Source organism: Rosa rugosa, chromosome 1 (assembly GCF_958449725.1).
Source record: "Rosa rugosa chromosome 1, drRosRugo1.1, whole genome shotgun sequence".
Taxonomy (NCBI): Eukaryota; Viridiplantae; Streptophyta; class Magnoliopsida; order Rosales; family Rosaceae; genus Rosa; species Rosa rugosa.
The window spans coordinates 59,069,804-59,088,199 of record NC_084820.1 but is presented as its reverse complement, the minus strand read 5'-3'; the positions used below and the strand labels follow the sequence as shown (position 1 = coordinate 59,088,199).

The following is an 18,396-nucleotide window of genomic DNA, read 5'->3' as shown; positions in this document are numbered from 1 at the left end:
CACTTGCAGTGGTTACTTTTTGGTGTCAGTTAGTTTTGTTTCAATTGCATTGATTTTTATGTTTGATTCTTACTTCTGACGAACTGTTTTTATTTATTTAATTGTAATTTTATGTACGTAGAGCATATTTAACAGACTCTCTATTTTGGCTCATTAGCTTCTTCGTTTTTTATTGAAAAGTGATTCAATCATCAAATAAGACTACATATATCAAGGAGTATATAATGACCTCATTAAACCCACCACAACCGGTTGGGAAGAGTACCACACTCCATTTTTGACATCGATTAAAAAGACTCATCAACTAGAATGGGAAGAAGCCAATCCGGCTCATTAGTTATTTTGGAGAGCATGTTTAGCTTTTTATATATTTTAGCAGCTGCACCAGACTTCTAAATGGCTCCTTATTAATATTTTAGCCATCTCGCTCCTAAATATAGCGAGCGAGATGAGGCTCTCTATAATTTATAACATTCCTCCCTTCAAAAATAATTTAAAACATTCATTTTGAGTTATATTATGTAATTTGTAAATACATTTAAACTATTTAGTCTTCATTTAAAAAATAATATAAATTCAAAATTAGCTAATATAGAGAGCACTGATGCAGATGTATTTCTAAAGTGGCTAATCAAAATGACTTTTTAGCTACTATGACTAAAATTTGACTAAAAAAATGGCTATCATTGCTAAAGATGCTCTTAGCTATTTTAAAGAGCATACTTAGCTTTTTATCAATTTTAGCAATTGCACCAGACTCTTAAGTGGCTCTCTACTTTAAATTTTAGCTATCTTGCTCATACATATAGAGAGATAAGGCTCTCTATTTTTGTTAATTTATGACATTTCTTTTAAGTTATTCTATGTAATTTATAAATACGGGTGTGTGTGTTTGGTGGGGTGGTAAGGCTTTGGTCTCATATATAAGAGGTCAGGAGTTCGAGCCCCATCAAGGGTGGGAATGGGGTGGGGTTTTTTAAAAAAAAAAAAAAAAAAGTAATTTATAAATACATTTAAATTATTTTTTCTTCATTCAATAAATAACATAAATTCAAATATAGCTACAATAGAGAGAATTGATGCAGATATATTTCTAAAATGGCTAGCTAAAATGACTTTTTCCCTACTTTGTTCAAAATTTGACTAAAAAATGATTAGCAAATAAAACAATTTGATGTCTAGAAATTGAGAATAAAAGGAAAAAAAATAAATAAAACTACATTGTCCAAAAAGGAAGAAATTTGCTAGCAATTAAATTAAAAGAAGCAACAGGAAACTATATATAGACGTGTACGAATTATAGTTGAGTGCGATTAAGGGACGATGATCTAGTAGTTGACAGCAAATGATATAAATTAAAAATAGGGCTCTTGACCAAATTCTCAAATTTGGCCCAACAAATGCCCACTTACTCCACTAAAAGATCTGTATAAGAGAATTAAAGTACAACTAACATTATTTGTGGTCCTGAAAACTAAATATATGGTCTTACGTGTGCCACTGCACCACCACTCTGAACACTAAATGTATGGCCATGCCGTCTACGTTTAATGTTGTACTTTCTCTTTGACATTTTTCCATTTTGCATCATTATGTTGTTTAGAAAAAAAAAAAACAAAACAAAAAAAACGAGGAGACAAAGAAGAAAGATAATACATATTTTTCACTCCTTAATCACGGAAAACAAAAAAAAAAAAGATTTTTCAACTTTTTTTTTTCTTAGGTCAACGGATGAATTTTTGTTGTCACAAAAAGAAAATCTTTTTCTTTCTTTTCCACTCGATCATTTTCCTTGAATTAATTTCAAACACGTTTTTACGAAACAAGTCCTTTAGCATTACAGCGAAATATAGCTTTAAAAAGCAGGAGTTGAAACAATAGAATTGACAATGGAAGGACAAGTGGGCCAAAAGAGATGAATCATGTGAGGAAAAGCAGATGCAGGATGAAGCAGAAAACCTGGGAGTTGGGACGCTAGTCTGCACAATCGCTGTCGTCTCTAGCTATCTCCATTAATGTGGACGTTGTGCAATATTTGCACATGGATCTGGAAGAGAAAGCAACTTAATTAATACTAATCTCATTATCTCTCTCAAGGCTAGCGTTCTGTGTTCATGAACCATAGAGCCCCGTTAATAAATGAAGCTATTTATACGTCAGCAATGAAACAGTAATGACATGATCAGCATCACCAGTCGAGTTTGGTGAAGTTCTTTAATTTTTGTCATGGAGTCGTTCGAATACGTAAATGCATGCACATTATCCATTCAATTGAAAATCTAATTTTCTGCGGCTAGAAATTGAGATCCATGAAAGTAATTTCAAAAGGAAAGGACTAAATTAAGTAACACACGTCCACTTGGGTACTCTTTAGTTTTAGTTTACTTTTCTGTTTCACTTTTCTCTGCGTAATTACCTATATAGATAAGTACGCAACAACCTAACAGATATGAGATTGTGGAGGAAGAAGGATACATAGAATGAAATCCCTAGTTCATCATATGATATCTATTATGGTTTTATGTTTATGGAGCTTGAGTACTAGACCAGCAGTAGCAGCAGAATCAGGAACAGCGCTGCCGATAGCAAAGCCGAATTGCCAAGAGAAATGCGGAAATGTCAGCATCCCGTACCCTTTCGGAATCGGGCCTGATAAAGATTGCTACCTTGAAGAGTGGTTTGAAATAGACTGCAACCAGTCTACTAGGCACAAGCCTTTCTTGAGGCTTACACAACAGGAGGTGCTGAGCATTTCTATCAAAGACGGCACGCTTCAGGTGAACAGCCCCGTTACTTTCTTCTGCAACGTAACAGGAAGTAGCCAGCCCGCAAATCTGACCGGAAGCCCTTTCGTGTACTCTCAGAGACAAAACAGATTCACCGCAGCGACTTGCGGATTTGTCTCCTTGGTGAGCTCAGATCAATCGGTGGTTGGTGGGTGCAGGTCAATTTGTGATAAGCAGAATACCGGTAGATACTCTGATGGCTGTGATATTGGTACTAATTGTTGCCAGACGAGTATTCCTCCGTATCTCAGGGTTGTCACTGCTAGCGTAATGGTGGATGGACCAGCCAACATGACCGGCCGAAATGACAGTGGAAAGCCGGATTGCAGTGACTATGCATTCCTGGTTGATAAAGATTGGTTTGAGACTGCATCAAATTATAGCGCCGTTAGGAATATGCTCCATGTTCCTGTGGCACTAGAATGGAGTGTAATCAATGACACTAGTTCGTCGTTTGCATTTCAAGGAAATAAGAAATGCGATTTTGACACTTCTTTGGCATTTAATCGGTCAGTGCTTTCTTGCCGCTGCCCACAAGGGTTTGATGGAAATCCCTATCTTCTCCAACCTTGTCAAGGTAATAAATTGAAAATTATGTTTTCATTTTTGAATAGTAATGATCATATCCTGTAATTCCTGTTAAACTGGATCTATGTGATTGAATTTTGATTTTGATACATATATGCAATTGATTTGTATGAATAACTTAGTTCCCCTCCCCTATCTAGCAAAAAAGAAGCCAACCAGATATACTTTTCATTAATTTATCATTTGTCATTTTAATTTCAGACATTGATGAGTGCATAGATGGTACTAAACGATGCTGGCCCGGCAGCAAGTGCATGAACCTTCCTGGTTCGTTCAAATGCGAGGACGAAAAGGATACAATTAAATTGGCACTTGCAGGTATAAGCCTAATTCCTATGAAAATCCATACAAATTAAAAATGAAAGAGTATATGTCTTGAATTTGATTCGAAAATCATGAATGCAACAACTAACTATTCACAGTGCAGTATTCATCATTTATCTTTTTACTGATTTCTGTAGGTCTTGGCTCGAGTCTTGGACTGTTATTATTACTTATTGCTGCATGGTGGGTACACAAACTGGTGAAGAAAAGGAAAAGCATTAAACGCAAGGAAATGTCATTCAAAAGAAACGGAGGTTTGTTGTTAGAAAGACAATTATCATCTGGTGAAGTTAATCTTGAGAAAATTAAGTTGTTCAAATCAAAAGAGTTGGAGAAGTCCACTGATAATTTTCATGTTGATAGAATCCTTGGCAAAGGTGGCCAAGGGACTGTCTACAAAGGTATGCTAACAGATGGAAGAATCGTTGCAGTAAAAAGGTCTACAAAAGTGGACGAAGGTAGACTTTCACAGTTTATAAATGAGGTTGTTATTCTTTCACAAATCAACCACAGGAATGTGGTTAAACTATTGGGTTGTTGTTTAGAGACAGAGGTTCCTCTTTTGGTCTATGAGTTTATTCCGAATGGATCCCTTTCCCAATATATCCATGAGCAGCACGAGGATTTTCCACTTACGTGGGAATTGCGCTTAAGGATTGCCACGGAAATTGCAGGAGCTCTTTCCTACTTACACGGTGCAGCTTCAATTCCCATATTTCATAGAGACATCAAGTCGACAAATATATTGCTAGATGAAAAATACAGAGCAAAAATTGCCGACTTTGGAACTTCTAGATCAGTTGCCATAGACCAAACTCACTTGACCACACTTGTATATGGGACATTTGGTTACTTGGACCCAGAATACTTCCAGTCGAGCCAATTTACGGATAAAAGTGATGTGTATAGCTTTGGAGTGGTTCTTGTTGAACTCTTGAGTGGACAAAAACCAATCTCTGTGACAAGATCACAAGAAGAAGGTCGGAGTCTTGCAACACATTTCATTATTTTGATGCAGGATGATCGGCTATTTGAAGTTGTTGATGCTCGAGTTTTGAATGAAGCCTCTAAAGAAGATATCTTACTAGTTGCCAACCTTGCAAGAAGATGTTTGCATTTGAATGGTAGGAACCGCCCCACAATGAGAGAGGTAACAGCAGAGCTGGAGGGGATTCAAATGTCACAAAAAACAACTAATGGTGAGCAAAATTATGAAGAGGTTGATATTGTCAGGTATGATTCAATTGAGCCATGGGATGTTGCTTCAACTTCAACAGGAACCGTAACAGGAACAAGGTCAGGTGTTGCTGCTGGTCCGCCTTCATCACCATCGCAAGGAATTGCACTGTTATCTCTCTAGTCGATCACTATGTACAAACTTAATTCCTGAATATCTTCATAGTGTAATGAATGATAATTTACATATAATATTGTGTAAACATCATATACATGTGTCCTTTTCAATAGTAGTCTTATGTAAATATGTTACTAAGAAATAGTAAAGTTGTAAATATTTGCAGTTATAAAACTCGGTCCCCTCTTTTCAAATAAAAAAAAAAAACACTTGGCGGCTATATTTATCGTACTTGTAACTTTGTTAAACTAGCAGGTTTATTGCTGTTGATGTGTTTAAGGAACGAGTGTTTCTAAATGCAAGCAGAAAAACTCTTAATACACCCATAAAACTCTTAATCCATACAAATTTAAAATGGAAGAGTATTTATAAATACTTTTAAATATTTCGAATTATTTCTAGCTAACTTCGATCGATCCCCATAATACTCTCATTTTTGTACCTAGCAAATTTGCGTGCTCTTCATAAAAACCTACCTGACTCATTTATTAACAGCAATCTCACAATCATGCTCCCCAGGGCGGGTTGGGTAGGGCGAGCTAGTGGTTTGGGTAGTGTTTGGAGAATTTATTTTGAGAAGGGAGATGACTTTTAGATGGGATTAAAAATCCCACTTGGAAAATCCCTTGTTTGGCAAAAAAAACAGAGAGGGACTTAAATTATCTGGGATTTTGAGATAGGATTATTAGATGGGACATATATTGAGGCAAGTTCCTCCTTTGAGTGCCGCCTCAAGATGTGGAATTCTGAAATTCCACAGACGGCGAAGAACTACGTCTACAGAACGGTGATTTTTCGCTCTTTCTTCTTCCTGCATCGCTCATCTCCAGGTTTGATCTCCACCTTGGCCTTCGTTTCTCTTTGTATTCTAGGATTTGATCGTTGAGTTTTGGATCTTTCAATCTCTAATTTGATCAATCCATGATTAGGACTAGTAGACTTGATAATTCTTCATCTGTGTATATGATTTTGTTATCCAATTTGATCTGACTGGCCTACTGGGTTGTATTTCTTTCATTTGATGGATTATTTGCATGTTCTTTAATTGTGAAGGAGTTCTTTTGGTTGAATGTTAATTTGAGTTTTATAAATTTGGCTTTATATAGTTGTTGGATTTTGGTTTTTGATGAACTGGGAATCTGTAATGACTTTTTCTTCCCCAGATTCTCCACTATTTATATTGAATCTTTCTTGGGTTTAGATGGGTTTCTTCTGTTACTTGAACAAGTTTACACGATATCTCATTCAGTGAAAATCATTAGCTATTGTTTCCAGATCCAACCAGTCAGAACCGTTATATAATGTAGTCATTTCTTTTGGTCAGATCTTTGACTAGCTGTGACATGTGTGTTTACAAGTAAGTCAATTAGCCGTACACAAGAGGATGAATAGTGGGGAAGGAATTAATCTATTACAAGATGACAAGAAATTGAAGACTAGCTAGCTAAAAGACTAAACTCACTAAAGACATAGAATCTAGCTGCAGGGTCATAACACCATTTGTAGAGTTGAAGGCTGTGGTTTCCTGATGATGATATGTAGTAGTGTTATATAATGTAGTCATTTCTTTTGGTCAGATCTTTGACTAGACATGTATGTTTACAAGTAAGTCAATTAGCCGTATACAAGGGGCATGAATAGTGGGGAAGGAATTAATCTATTACAAGATGACGGTATTTTAAGAAGAATAGACAAGAAATTGAAGACTAGTCTAGCTAAAGACTAAAGACATAGAATCTAGCTGCAGGGTCATAACACCATTTGTAGGGTTGAAGGCTGTGGTTTCCTGATGATGATATGTAGTAGGGCTGCGTAATGGAATTCAAAGTGAAAGCGATTAAAGACTTATCATGTAGATGGGCAACCCCCTAGACCTCTTGGAGATTGCTTTTAAATGTCCATGTATATTATTGTTTCACGTATTAAAGGTGTAGAAGTTAAGAGTTAGAATGGGTACCTAGAAACTGGTCTCTGATCATTAGCCCTATATAATCTGCAGGATGAGAAAGAATTGCTTGAGAATAACTGTTGCCCCACGCATCTAAAGCCATGTGTTGCACGGAAAAGGGATAATTTCTTCTTCGCATTGTCCAAGTATCAGAATCTGCTGGAAGAAACTTTGGCCAAAAATCCATAGTAGGAACTAGGAAGCTTCTAATTCGATGACCAAGTACATATGGTCTTCGCATGCATTTGCCTTGCTTCTTGCTTTTTTCTTTATTTGTGTCCTCTGATTTATATATCGGTTTGTCGTTATTTGCTTATTTATTTTATTTTAATATTAAAAGAAGAAGAAAAAAAATAAAAAAAGTGACTACTAGATCACTCTGAAGTTTCTTCTGTTGAGAGTATAGATTTCACATGGAAAAAATGAGACTTTGCATATGAGTTTATAAATATTTGGGTCACTTCATCAGTTACCAATTGGTTTTGGATTTGAAACTCAGATTACTTTATTAAGATATCAAATTGGGTTACCCCAACGTGTGAAGGCCTCGTGGCCACACGGGCTCTACATCACCCAATATTGTACACTTGCGAGACATTCACACGTGGAGTCCTCATTTTTCCATGTAAGACCCACACTCTCAACGTATGTGGTACCTATTGTTGAATTGAAAATTCTCCTAATTTTTTCTTTATAAAGTTCGCTCGCCAATGATCGTCAATTTGCTTTACAGCTTCTATCATACTTCTTCTAGAGTACATCTTCGATCAGACAAATTAGTGATGATGGAAATTCTAGTTCATCATATGATATTCATTTTGCTGTTATCCATATGCAGCGCAAGTACTGCTGCACCACGGATGGCAATAGGTGATTGCCCAACGAAGTGTGGAAATGTTATCATCCCGTACCCTTTCGGGATTGGACCTAATCCAAGTTGTTACTATGACGAATGGTTTCAAATCGCCTGCAACGAGGAGAAGCCTTTCTTGAGGCGTACCAAATTGGAGGTGGTGAATATATCTACCGAAGGATGGGTTCAGGTGTACAGCCCCGTTACATTCTTCTGCGAGGGAAATAATAGTAGCCAACTGGCGGATTTAAGGGACAGCCCTTTCTTCTACTCTCGAAGATACAACATATTCACTGCAGTGAGTTGCGATTCCTCTGCCCTGTTGAGTTCCGCAGACTCTGTTGTTGGCGGATGCAGGTCAGTGTGTGATCAATCTGGAGACCTGACTTGCGATATCGGTATTAACTGTTGTCAGATTAGTATTCCTCCATACCTCAGTGTTATTAATACTACCTTAAATGAGAATGAGACTACTACAGATTGCACCAAGCTTGCCTTCCTGGTTGCCAAAGATTGGGCGGAGAGAACCATCAATTTATCAACAATTTCGGGCCTTACAGCTGTCTTGAAGAGGATGGGCAAGGTTTCTGTGTCACTAAGATGGAGGATTATGAACGACACTAGGTCATTTGAATTATTTAACCAGTTCAATTTTTCAACGCTTCAGGTCGACCCGGCTTGCTCTATTAGCACTTATCTCGCAGTCAAACGGTCGGAAATTTATTGTTCATGCCGCAAGGGGTTCGAAGGAAATCCCTATCTCGGGGAAAAATCTTGTGATGTAGGTAATTAAAAATTTTACAGTTTTTTTTTTTAATGATCAAATGCATTTTTCAGTCCCTGTGTTTTAACAAAACTATAATTGTGGTCCTGTTTTAATATTGCAATTTTGGTCATGTGTTTGAATATTTTTTATTTGTTGGTCAGACATGTGTCTGCATATTTGAAATTTGGTACCGCGTTATTAAAGTTGAAAAACAAAATTTTTTCTCACAAGCAAGCAATAGATACTTGAGTTGAAGAAGATGATGAATCCAACAATTTTCAAAGTAACCAAAATATCAAATTAGTAATTATATAGGTTTAATGATCGATACATTTTCATTCTAACAAAACATTGTATTTTCTACTTTGATAAAATAAAATAAAATTGCACCACCAAAATTAAGTGTTCTTTGAAAACATGATTTTTTTTTTTTTTTTTTCAGAGTGAACTAATTGTTTTTGGTCTGAGTTAAGTTCCCGAAAAAGTCTCATCCTAAAAATTGTCCGTAATTGTTTTCTTTTTTGTCCGCTCCATTATTTCAGATATTAATGAATGTCAAGATGGTCGCCGCCTATGCTTTGGCAACAGCAGGTGCGTGAACGAGTATGGTTCCTACCGATGTGAGGACGACAAGAGAGGCCTTGCCGCAGGTAGAGAATATAATTCATAAATATGTTACAAATTGTTAATGCAAATAGTAGTCTTTGTAAAACTAAAATAAGATTGTACTCAATCTAAGAACACAAAATATAATTAAGATTAACATAAGCTTAATATTAAGATGAACAAAATATAAATCATATATACCAACTTGAATTAGTCATGATAGATATTCTCCTCTATCCAATCTTGTATGCAACCTTTTATGGGGCAAAGCTTATGAATAGCGTGGTGATTGATAGAGCAGGGATCTAAGACTTTTATAGGCATCACGGACTAGGTACCTCCCATAAAGGATTCTTAGTCCTAATTGATGTAGGCCTTTATCAAACTATTTCATGTACATTTAGGATTACTCTATAATTAAGTAATCAACAATATATACCGTATTCAGTACTGATTATAGATAAAGAGGTCATGGACTCAAATAATTCAAGCACTGTCTAATTACTTATTCTGCAAATAAGGTAGCTAAATTGTTGTGGTCCTTATTGAACATTGATAAGTCCACATTAATTCTTACAGTCTTGCGTTTGTAATTTTGGTGGTCATGCAAATTCATTTGTCCATACACTTCATGTCCTCCATTTTGAATCTTCACCTCCAACATATGTAGTAAACATATCAAAACGTAAAAAGAAGATTAATTGAAAGAGTAATCTAATCTTGTTAATTATACTTGATGCAAATTAATACTAATCAGTATCTATTAAGCATATAATTCAATAATTTGAAGCTTAATTAATAAACAACAAATATTATGTTAATTAGGGGAAGGTGATCCGTCCTGTTTAGTTAAGCCAAGGAGTTTAGTCTAGCCTAGTTGATCGAAGATCTACTTCTTAGAAGTGTTATTTATTTTTTTTGTACCACAATTACGTGCTCAATGAGAGGTAGATAGCAGCCTATATGTTCCTTTGAAGGTGAAGGTTCTTTTGTTAGTTAAGACTTTGTACTTTATCGTCCATGAAGTAGTATGTGTACCATTTTACGCATTGGTTTATGTTTATGTCTGTTTTGGTGGATGTACTATTTCGACCGTTGCGGTTGATTCATTAATATGAGTGAGTCATTCTCCTTTTCAAAAAAAAAAAAAAAAAAATATATATATATATATATATATATTATGTCAATTAAGAACTAAAGAAAATTACTAACTATAATAAAAAATAAAAAATAAAAAAACATAAAATTACTAAAGAAAAAACCCAACTAAATAGCAAGAAAAGAAACTAGAGCCAAAAGCCCATAGCCCAACCACCCTCCCCTTCCTATTTCAATTGGGCCAGACAAAGGAGCCAGCCCTAGGGTTGAATTGGACCTGATCCAAAGCCCCTTGCCTCACTGCCACCACAAAGGGCACCACCAGCCACCGCTCTCCTGGATTCTAAATGTATAAATAATGAGACAATTTTTTTTTTTTATATTAATGACAAAATCATTCAAGATTTTTGTACCAGATCTTTTGGTTTTATGGTCTAGAAAAATGTTATTTTTATTTCAACTCATTTTATTGAATAGAAGCGTTTTTTATATTATTAAATAAAGAACTAAATACTGTTTAGTCCTTGAGCTTTTGACCATAAAACACTTCAGTCCCTAACCTTCTAATTTTACACGTTTAGTCCCTGTACTTCAAAATTTCGGACCAATAGGTCCTTGCCGTCTAAAACCTCTGTTAAGTCGTGGCGAAATGTCTATTATGCCCTCAGTTCTTTTTTTTTAATTAATTAATTATTTTTTTTTTTTTGGAAAAGGAATTTTTTTTCCCTTTCTTTCTTTCTATTTGTTTCTTCATGTATTCGATTCCTCCTTCCTCGGATCCCTCTCTCTCTGAATAAAGAAAATAAAGAATAAAATAAAGAATAAAAAATAAAAAATAAAAAAAAGAAAGGAATAAATTTATTTAAAAAAAAAAAGAACTGAGGACATAATAGACATTTCGCTGCCACTTAACGGAAGTTTTAGACGGCAAGGACCTATTGGTTTGAAATTTTGAAGTACAGGGACTAAACGTGTGAAATTAGAAGGTCAGGGACTGAAGTGTTTTATGGTCAAAAGCTCAAGGACTAAACAATATTTAGTCCTTAAATAAAAATTAACTTCTATAAAAAAAAATTAATCAATTCTTGTTAAATATGAACTAATATTAAATAAAATTATATACTACCCAACAAATGATAAATGCTCGAAAGAGCTATAATATCTGGTCGATTGCCCGAAATTTAAAAAAAAAATTTAATTTTCTTCTTCTTCTTCTGATAAAAATAAGGTTGAAATGACAATCATGCCCTTACTTGTAAAGAAAAAAATGGATATGAAGTACCAAATTGTCTAACAAAGAATAAATCCAAGTACCAAATGGTCTGCTTTCATTGACTACTAGGTATATTGTTGAAGTAGCAATACGTCAGGTACCATAGAAGAATTTTACTTTTTTTTTTTTCCCTCTCTCTCTTTGAAAGGCCCTTTTAAATTTGTTTTGTGGCAAACACTCAAGTGTCTTGTCAAGATATATAATATATTTTTGGAGTTTCAATAAAAAAATATGTCTTTGAATCTGACTTTGCACGTTTTGGTGGCTGAGTTATATATGTAGGTTTGAGCTCGAGCCTTGGACTCTTATTATTGCTTATTGGTGTATGGTTTGGATACAAACTCCTGAAGAAAAAGAATGAGATAAAACGAAAAAAGATGTTCTTCAAGCGAAATGGTGGATTATTATTAGAACAACAATTATCGTCAGGTGAAGTTAATGTCGAGAAAATTAAATTGTTCAAATCACAAGAGTTAGAGAAGTCTACCGATAATTTTAATGTGGATAGAATTCTTGGCCAAGGAGGTCAAGGCACTGTGTACAAAGGCATGTTGGAGGACGGGAAAATTGTTGCTGTGAAGAAGTCTAAAATAGTTGATGAAAGCCAACTTTCAGTATTCATCAATGAGGTTGTCATTCTTTCCCAAATTAACCATAGAAATGTGGTTCAACTATTGGGTTGTTGTTTAGAGACAGAAGTTCCTCTTTTGGTTTATGAATTTATACCAAATGGAACCCTTTCCAAGTATATCACAGAGCAGGTTGAAGACTTTCCACTCACATGGAAAATGCGCTTACGAATTGCCACAGAAATTGCAGGAGCTCTCTCGTACTTGCACTATGCAGCTTCCTTTCCAATTTATCATAGAGATATCAAGTCTACAAACATACTCTTAGATGATAAATACAGAGCAAAAATTGCTGACTTTGGAACTTCGAGATCAATTGCTATTGACCAAACTCACCTGACCACATCACTTGTACATGGCACATTCGGTTACTTGGACCCTGAATACTTTCAGTCAAGCCAATTTACGGAGAAAAGTGATGTGTATAGCTTTGGGGTTGTTCTTGTTGAGCTCTTAACAGGACAAAAACCAATTTCTTTTCTAAGGTCAGAGGATGAAGGCAAAAGTCTTGCCACATATTTCATTATTTCCATGCACAAAGATTGTTTATTTGAAATTGTTGATGCTCAAGTTTTGAGGGAAGGATCGAAAGCAGATATTCTAATAGTGGCAAACCTTGCAAGAAGATGTCTGAATTTGAACGGAAGGAAGCGCCCTACAATGAGAGAGGTCACATCAGAGCTAGAAGGGATTCAAATGACAGAAAAGACTTCTAATGGCGAACAAAACTATGAAGAGGTTGAATTTATCAGAACTGAATCAGTCGAGCCATGGGATATTGCTTCGAGTTCAACGGGAACAGGATCAACTTTGGATGTTGGTCGGGTTTCATCATCCATGAAATCCCACTATTATCTTTCAAGTCAAGGTGTGAAAAATGTTTCTTAGTTTTTGCCTAAACCAGAAAATATGTTTCTTAGTTGCAGTAATATCTAATTGTGTTCTGTATGTTGTAGACATTAAATAGAAATAATCTTTTAGATTACAAGAAATCATCTTACTGCTCGAGTTTGGAGGATTTGTCTACCTTTATCTGCTTGTAATGCTCTTTTATTTGACAATTTAGGCTAGGGATAGTTCCTTGCAATTTTTCTTTTTTGTATTGGAAAAATAGAAATAACCTTTTGTTTGCTACTTAATAAAGTAGTGTTCTAATTTGGGAGTAGTTTTGTTTGCCTAACATCGCAACTTATAATTTAGGTACCTAAAGCTAAATGTATTAGATTTTAATTTGTAGCGGTACTTATATGGGATTCGTCATACTTGAAGGCTTGAAGAGATTGAAAATCAAACATTTTATTATAATGCAGTAAGATTTCGTGAAAAAATGGCAGCAATACAATAAATACAAAAAATAAAGGTTCCATCTCAAGCAAAAGCAAGCGTTCAAGCACGTACTACTACAGAAAATGAAACACACGACACCAGTCATACGACGCCACACTTTTTTCCGTATTCTGAATGATTTTGATTTTTTTTTTTGACGATGTTTTAAAAATATCCGTCTTCTAATATAAATTCAACGAACGGCTGTTTTTTCTGCTGAACTTATGAATTAGTTCAGAAGACGTTTATAGATTGAAGCGTGATGTGACGTTAGAAAAAAATTGAGCTGCAGGTTTCCCACCATTTAAGTGGTGCAAAATTTCTCCCCAAAGCCCAAATATTTCCCCAACATGTATTGGTAATACGACAGATAATGATAATCTAAAATTGTGGTCTGAATCAATATATTTGCCAGAAAGAAACATTCCCGCTTCTTAGCTATTGCGCCTAAACAGTTCAAGAGGGAATTGAATTTATAGGAGGCAAACTCAGATTTAAAATTTGGGCATTTAGACCACATCTATAAGAAATTCTGTTGTACGAAGGCTTGTCGAAATAGAGCCCATGCCCTAAATGAGGGCTGCCCTATACACTTGGAGAAAATAATAAACAAAACTTAAATGAGCCCATTCCCCCTTCTTCAGATCTTTCGACGGTGGTTGTAGCTTTCAGTGGTGGTTGGTGGCTTCGATTGGAATCCGGACCATAGTTATTCGATGGTGATGGATTGGGAAACTGAAGAACATAGCAGAGCAGAGATTCTGGGATTAGGGTTTAGGGAAACAGAAGGGGATCCGACTTGATTCGATCTGGGTTCTTGTGTTGTGTTGTTCAATTTTTCAATTGGTTCTTCACTGGATTGTTCGATTGGGTTCTTCAATCAGGGTTTTGGCATTAATCTTAGCTTCGAGTTTGTTCAACTTGTTTTGTATGCTAGTTTTTGATTTTTTATGTTCGATTGCTTTGACTTGGTTAGTTGTAGAATTGAGCAGCTACGGTTTTGGGATTGAGATTGTTCGACTTGTTTTCTATGCTAGTATTTTTTTTATTTTAATGTTTGATTGCTTTTCAGGTTTTTGAAGAATTGCTTTCTTTAAGAATTGAGCAGCCGGTCTTGTTGGTATGTATCTGATTGAAAAGCTTCCTTTATTCATTTAGATTTCTCTGCATCCTGTCTATTAATGAAATTCGATTGGATTATGATCTATAGCTTTAGCTTTAGATTTCTCTGATTATGAAAGTTTTATTTTCTCAAGTTATTCTATAGCTTCCCATTCTCTGCTAAAGTTTTATGTTTCTGACTTGGTTTTTATTTTGATTGCTATGCAGGCAATCAAGGTGCTTAATATTATCAAGCTTTATGGAAAGTCAATCCGTGTAAACAAGGTATGTAATTGATTTGTTGAAGTTTTATGTTTTTAACTGTAAGTTTCTTTATCTGATAGTTTGTTGGTAGTTTTAAAGATTGTCGCAAACTTCTTCTTTTCAAAAAAAGATGCAGCAAGATGGATTTCTCTATGTATCTGACAGTTTGTCAATTGGTAGTTTTTTTTTGCTTATATTCTTGTTCACATTTAAGAAGGATAAACATAAGCATATGTCTATAGGGCTTTGGTTGACTATAATGATTTCTTGGTTATCTAAACATCAGTCTTTGATTTCTAATTGAATGACAAATTGGTCAAGCCTCGAGACCTATGTGAGCTCTACATCTTACATGAGCATTTAATATAGTCATTTTGAAGATCTTCTGCAGCATCTATTTGTTCTTTTTGGTAGATGTGTTATAAGCTAAAATCCTAACTAGGGCTTTCTGCACAAGATGAATGAACTGAGATGTACATGCCTGTGACTTTTGAATTGGGCCTGATAATCATCAATGTTCCGTATTTTGTAGAGCATATATAAGTTATGCTGTTCCCTGTCATAATCTGTAAACTGAATATATGATTTTCGATGTTTATGGCCTGCCCCATTTTATGGTCAGATGAATACTGTGAATTGATCTTTTGCAATGTGACTGTAACACAAGAAAAGAGTTTTTTCTATTAGTCATTATTCTACCACCATATTTCAGTTGCATTTAGATTGTACGATCTATGACATACGGGCTACATTGAGCATGATGAGGTGAGAATCTTCTGCTGTTTTCTTCTCTTGATTGTAGGTAATGAAGCGCAACATTAGTTATTGTGCTAGTTTCCTACTCTTACATTGCTACTTGTAAACGATAAATACATATGAAGCCATCTATCTTATTACATTCAGATAAATAGCACTATCAGTGTTTGTGAACATTTTGTGCATAGTAAATTGTGATTCCAAAGAACTTATAATCTAATTAGCTATATCCCGTCATTTATATATATATTTCCACATCTCTTGTTCGTCTTTTAATTTAAGCGATCTGATTTTTTGCCTCTATGCATGTTGTCCATAATATTATTGTGGCAGGTAAAGGAGATAGTGCTAGCCCTTTTGAGGGAATCAGAGCTGGCACTTACTGATGATGTTATTGAATCAATCGTTGACAAGTTTTTGATCATTCTGGTCTTTGATATATGTTGTATTTTACTCGTTATCCAACCTAATTAGCTTCATGTTTTCATATAGACAATGATGGAGGCAGATTTAAAAGGAGATGGAAAAATTGATCAAGAAGAGTTGAAGGAATATGTGGCAAATCATCCATCTCTTATAAACAATATAACTCTTCCATATCTACAGTGAATCCTAAAAGCCTACTAATCTCACCAGTAACGGTTTCATTTCTCTCTTCTATTCTGTCCCAAGCCATTTAGCTGTAATCTTGTAGGGAGTTAATTACCTACATATTTTTGTGTCCCAGATGTGGAAAACCTTAAGGGAAGAAAACGATAAATTGTATCCCCTAACTCACAAAAAATAAAGCTCATCATTACGACATTACATGCAGAAAACATATCATGAATTTTCATATATCAAATCCTGGTTATTGATGCTGTATGTGTGAAAACAAATTTCAGGTTACATGTGGGGCAGAGTTAGCTGCTTTGTTTGTGGATACACTTGTCAAGGGGAGATTCCCTTATGACGATGAAACCCTCGGTCAGTTGTTACCTTATGATGTTAATTAAATGCTTGATTGATCCTCTATTGGCCTTTTCTTACATTTTGTAGTGATATCAAATGCTTTTAACTCTCTCTTGGCTGGTCACTTGTTTCTTCTAGTAGGCAGTAGGCACTATTTGTATTGATGTTCTAATCTGATAATTGGTAGCTCACATGTCATACCAAGCTTGGTCAAAATTTGTGCTTATGTGTTTTAATTGTTTCTTGTGACAAATGATGCAGGACTTTTCTGTAGGTTATGAGTCTCCTTTGGTAGCTGTTGCAAGAGTTGGAATGCGGTGAAATGCTTAGCTGCCTTTCTTTAATTTCAGAGGCAGATTCACTCATTTAATTTGATGAAAGAACTATTAGCATTTCAGGGAGAGAGATTAAGGTTTATATGGTGTTGAATGATGCAACAAAGGTCATGTAAATACCTGGAATGGTAACTGTTGATACGGAGTGGGTAATTTGGGAGAGCTTTGTATTTCTTTTACCTTTGTTTGTCATATGTGTTCTAGCTTTTACCAATGTACGGCTATGCTTTATGTTTAATAAAAGAGACCTAGTTTTGATGCATGAGATTTGAGTTAATTTGATATTGCAACACATATATATTTAATTTTCAGTCTTCACACCACTTTCTATCAAAAGAACTGTCATATAATAAAATATGCACAGCAATTACAAAATAAGAACCGACTTGTTAAATTGCAAAGAGACTACAGATGGCTCAAAAGAATTGTTGTATGTATACAATAGGCACGACGGTTACAAAATACCAAGCTTCTCTGGCTGCGCTGCGGTACTCTCCAGTGACGTTGGGAAAACCAAGAGACAGTCGTGGTTTGCTGGGCCTAGGGGGTTCTCCATAGGTGTTGAATCTTTGTTAATGTGATTGAATAAAAAGCTTTTATAAGCTTCGGATCAAATATTTAATGCCCCAGCAATATTACGTCATATAATTGGTGGGATTGTAGTTAATTAAGGAAAGGGGAAATGATCATTTACCTAATTTTAGCTTAAAAATTGTCCACTTACCCAAACACTCTAAGAGATTATTTCCCTAATACCCAATTAAGTATTTTTTAATTCATTTTTATTTATTTTTGGGACAATTTTGCCCTCTCCTTCTTTGTCACTTAGAGAAAGAAGTCATTGGAGATATTGCTTGACTCCGGCGACTGGTGACCGGACTCCGGCTACCGGTGACCGGAATCCGGCGACCGGTCACCGGAATCCAGAATCCGGCTATTGGACTGGTGACCGGATTCCGGCGTCTGAATTTATTGCCCCCTAATAATACCCAGTAACCATAATATTGTCCCCCAGTAATCATATTATTGCCCCCCAATACTCATATTATTGCCTCCCAATAATCATATTATTGCCCTTCAGTGAATTGCATAAACTCTCAAAACCAAAATGAATACACTACAGGCACAATTGATCAATTTATATGCATATTATTGCCCCCAATACTTATATTATTGCCTCCCAATAATCATATTATTGCCCCGCAATAGACATGTATAACTACTCAATAAAACTTTTTTTTTCGTTCTTCTTTCTTCTTTCCTTATAAGCCTTCTGCCAAATTTACCAAAAAAAAAAAAAAAACAGAACGACGCCGTCCAACAGAGTGACGTCGTCCGAGCCTTGCCAGCGAAGCCCAGACCCGATTTCGGCGTGGAGCTTTGAGCTTCCCGGACCTCTGACGAACAAAAAAAAAAGTGCTATGGGCACCAGATCGGA

General features: G+C 35.4%; 2 protein-coding genes and 1 long non-coding RNA gene across 7 annotated transcripts; all 3 read left to right on the top strand.

Moving 5' to 3' along the window:
• Positions 1-2,317: 2,317 nt before the first annotated feature.
• LOC133725752 (wall-associated receptor kinase-like 1) lies at positions 2,318-5,126 on the top strand. The gene is made up of 3 exons (XM_062153121.1): positions 2,318-3,363; positions 3,576-3,692; positions 3,836-5,126. Exons 1-3 carry the CDS (start codon positions 2,481-2,483, stop codon positions 5,056-5,058), a joined length of 2,223 nt encoding a protein of 740 aa, XP_062009105.1. The 5' UTR covers positions 2,318-2,480; the 3' UTR covers positions 5,059-5,126.
• Positions 5,127-5,453: 327 nt separating this feature from the next.
• Positions 5,454-13,390, top strand: LOC133725747 (wall-associated receptor kinase-like 8). Of its 2 annotated transcripts, XM_062153115.1 has the most exons (5): positions 5,471-5,839; positions 7,052-7,188; positions 7,839-8,638; positions 9,162-9,269; positions 11,879-13,390. In XM_062153115.1, exons 1-5 carry the CDS (start codon positions 5,789-5,791, stop codon positions 13,111-13,113), a joined length of 2,331 nt encoding a protein of 776 aa, XP_062009099.1. In that variant the 5' UTR covers positions 5,471-5,788; the 3' UTR covers positions 13,114-13,390. The 2 variants fall into 2 exon arrangements, 1 of the variants encoding a protein (XP_062009099.1); XR_009854538.1 differs by lacking the exons at positions 9,162-9,269; positions 11,879-13,390 and having other exon boundaries at positions 5,454-5,882; positions 7,052-7,625; positions 7,839-7,978.
• Positions 13,391-13,927: 537 nt separating this feature from the next.
• LOC133725746 (uncharacterized) lies at positions 13,928-17,220 on the top strand. 4 transcript variants are annotated; one of them, XR_009854537.1, is made up of 4 exons: positions 13,928-14,671; positions 14,881-15,092; positions 15,629-16,638; positions 16,885-17,220. It is a non-coding gene; the product is annotated as an uncharacterized LOC133725746 (long non-coding RNA). The 4 variants fall into 4 exon arrangements; XR_009854536.1 differs by having other exon boundaries at positions 13,929-14,671; positions 14,881-14,937; positions 15,016-16,638; XR_009854535.1 differs by having other exon boundaries at positions 13,929-14,671; positions 14,881-14,937; positions 15,008-16,638.
• Positions 17,221-18,396: the final 1,176 nt, after the last annotated feature.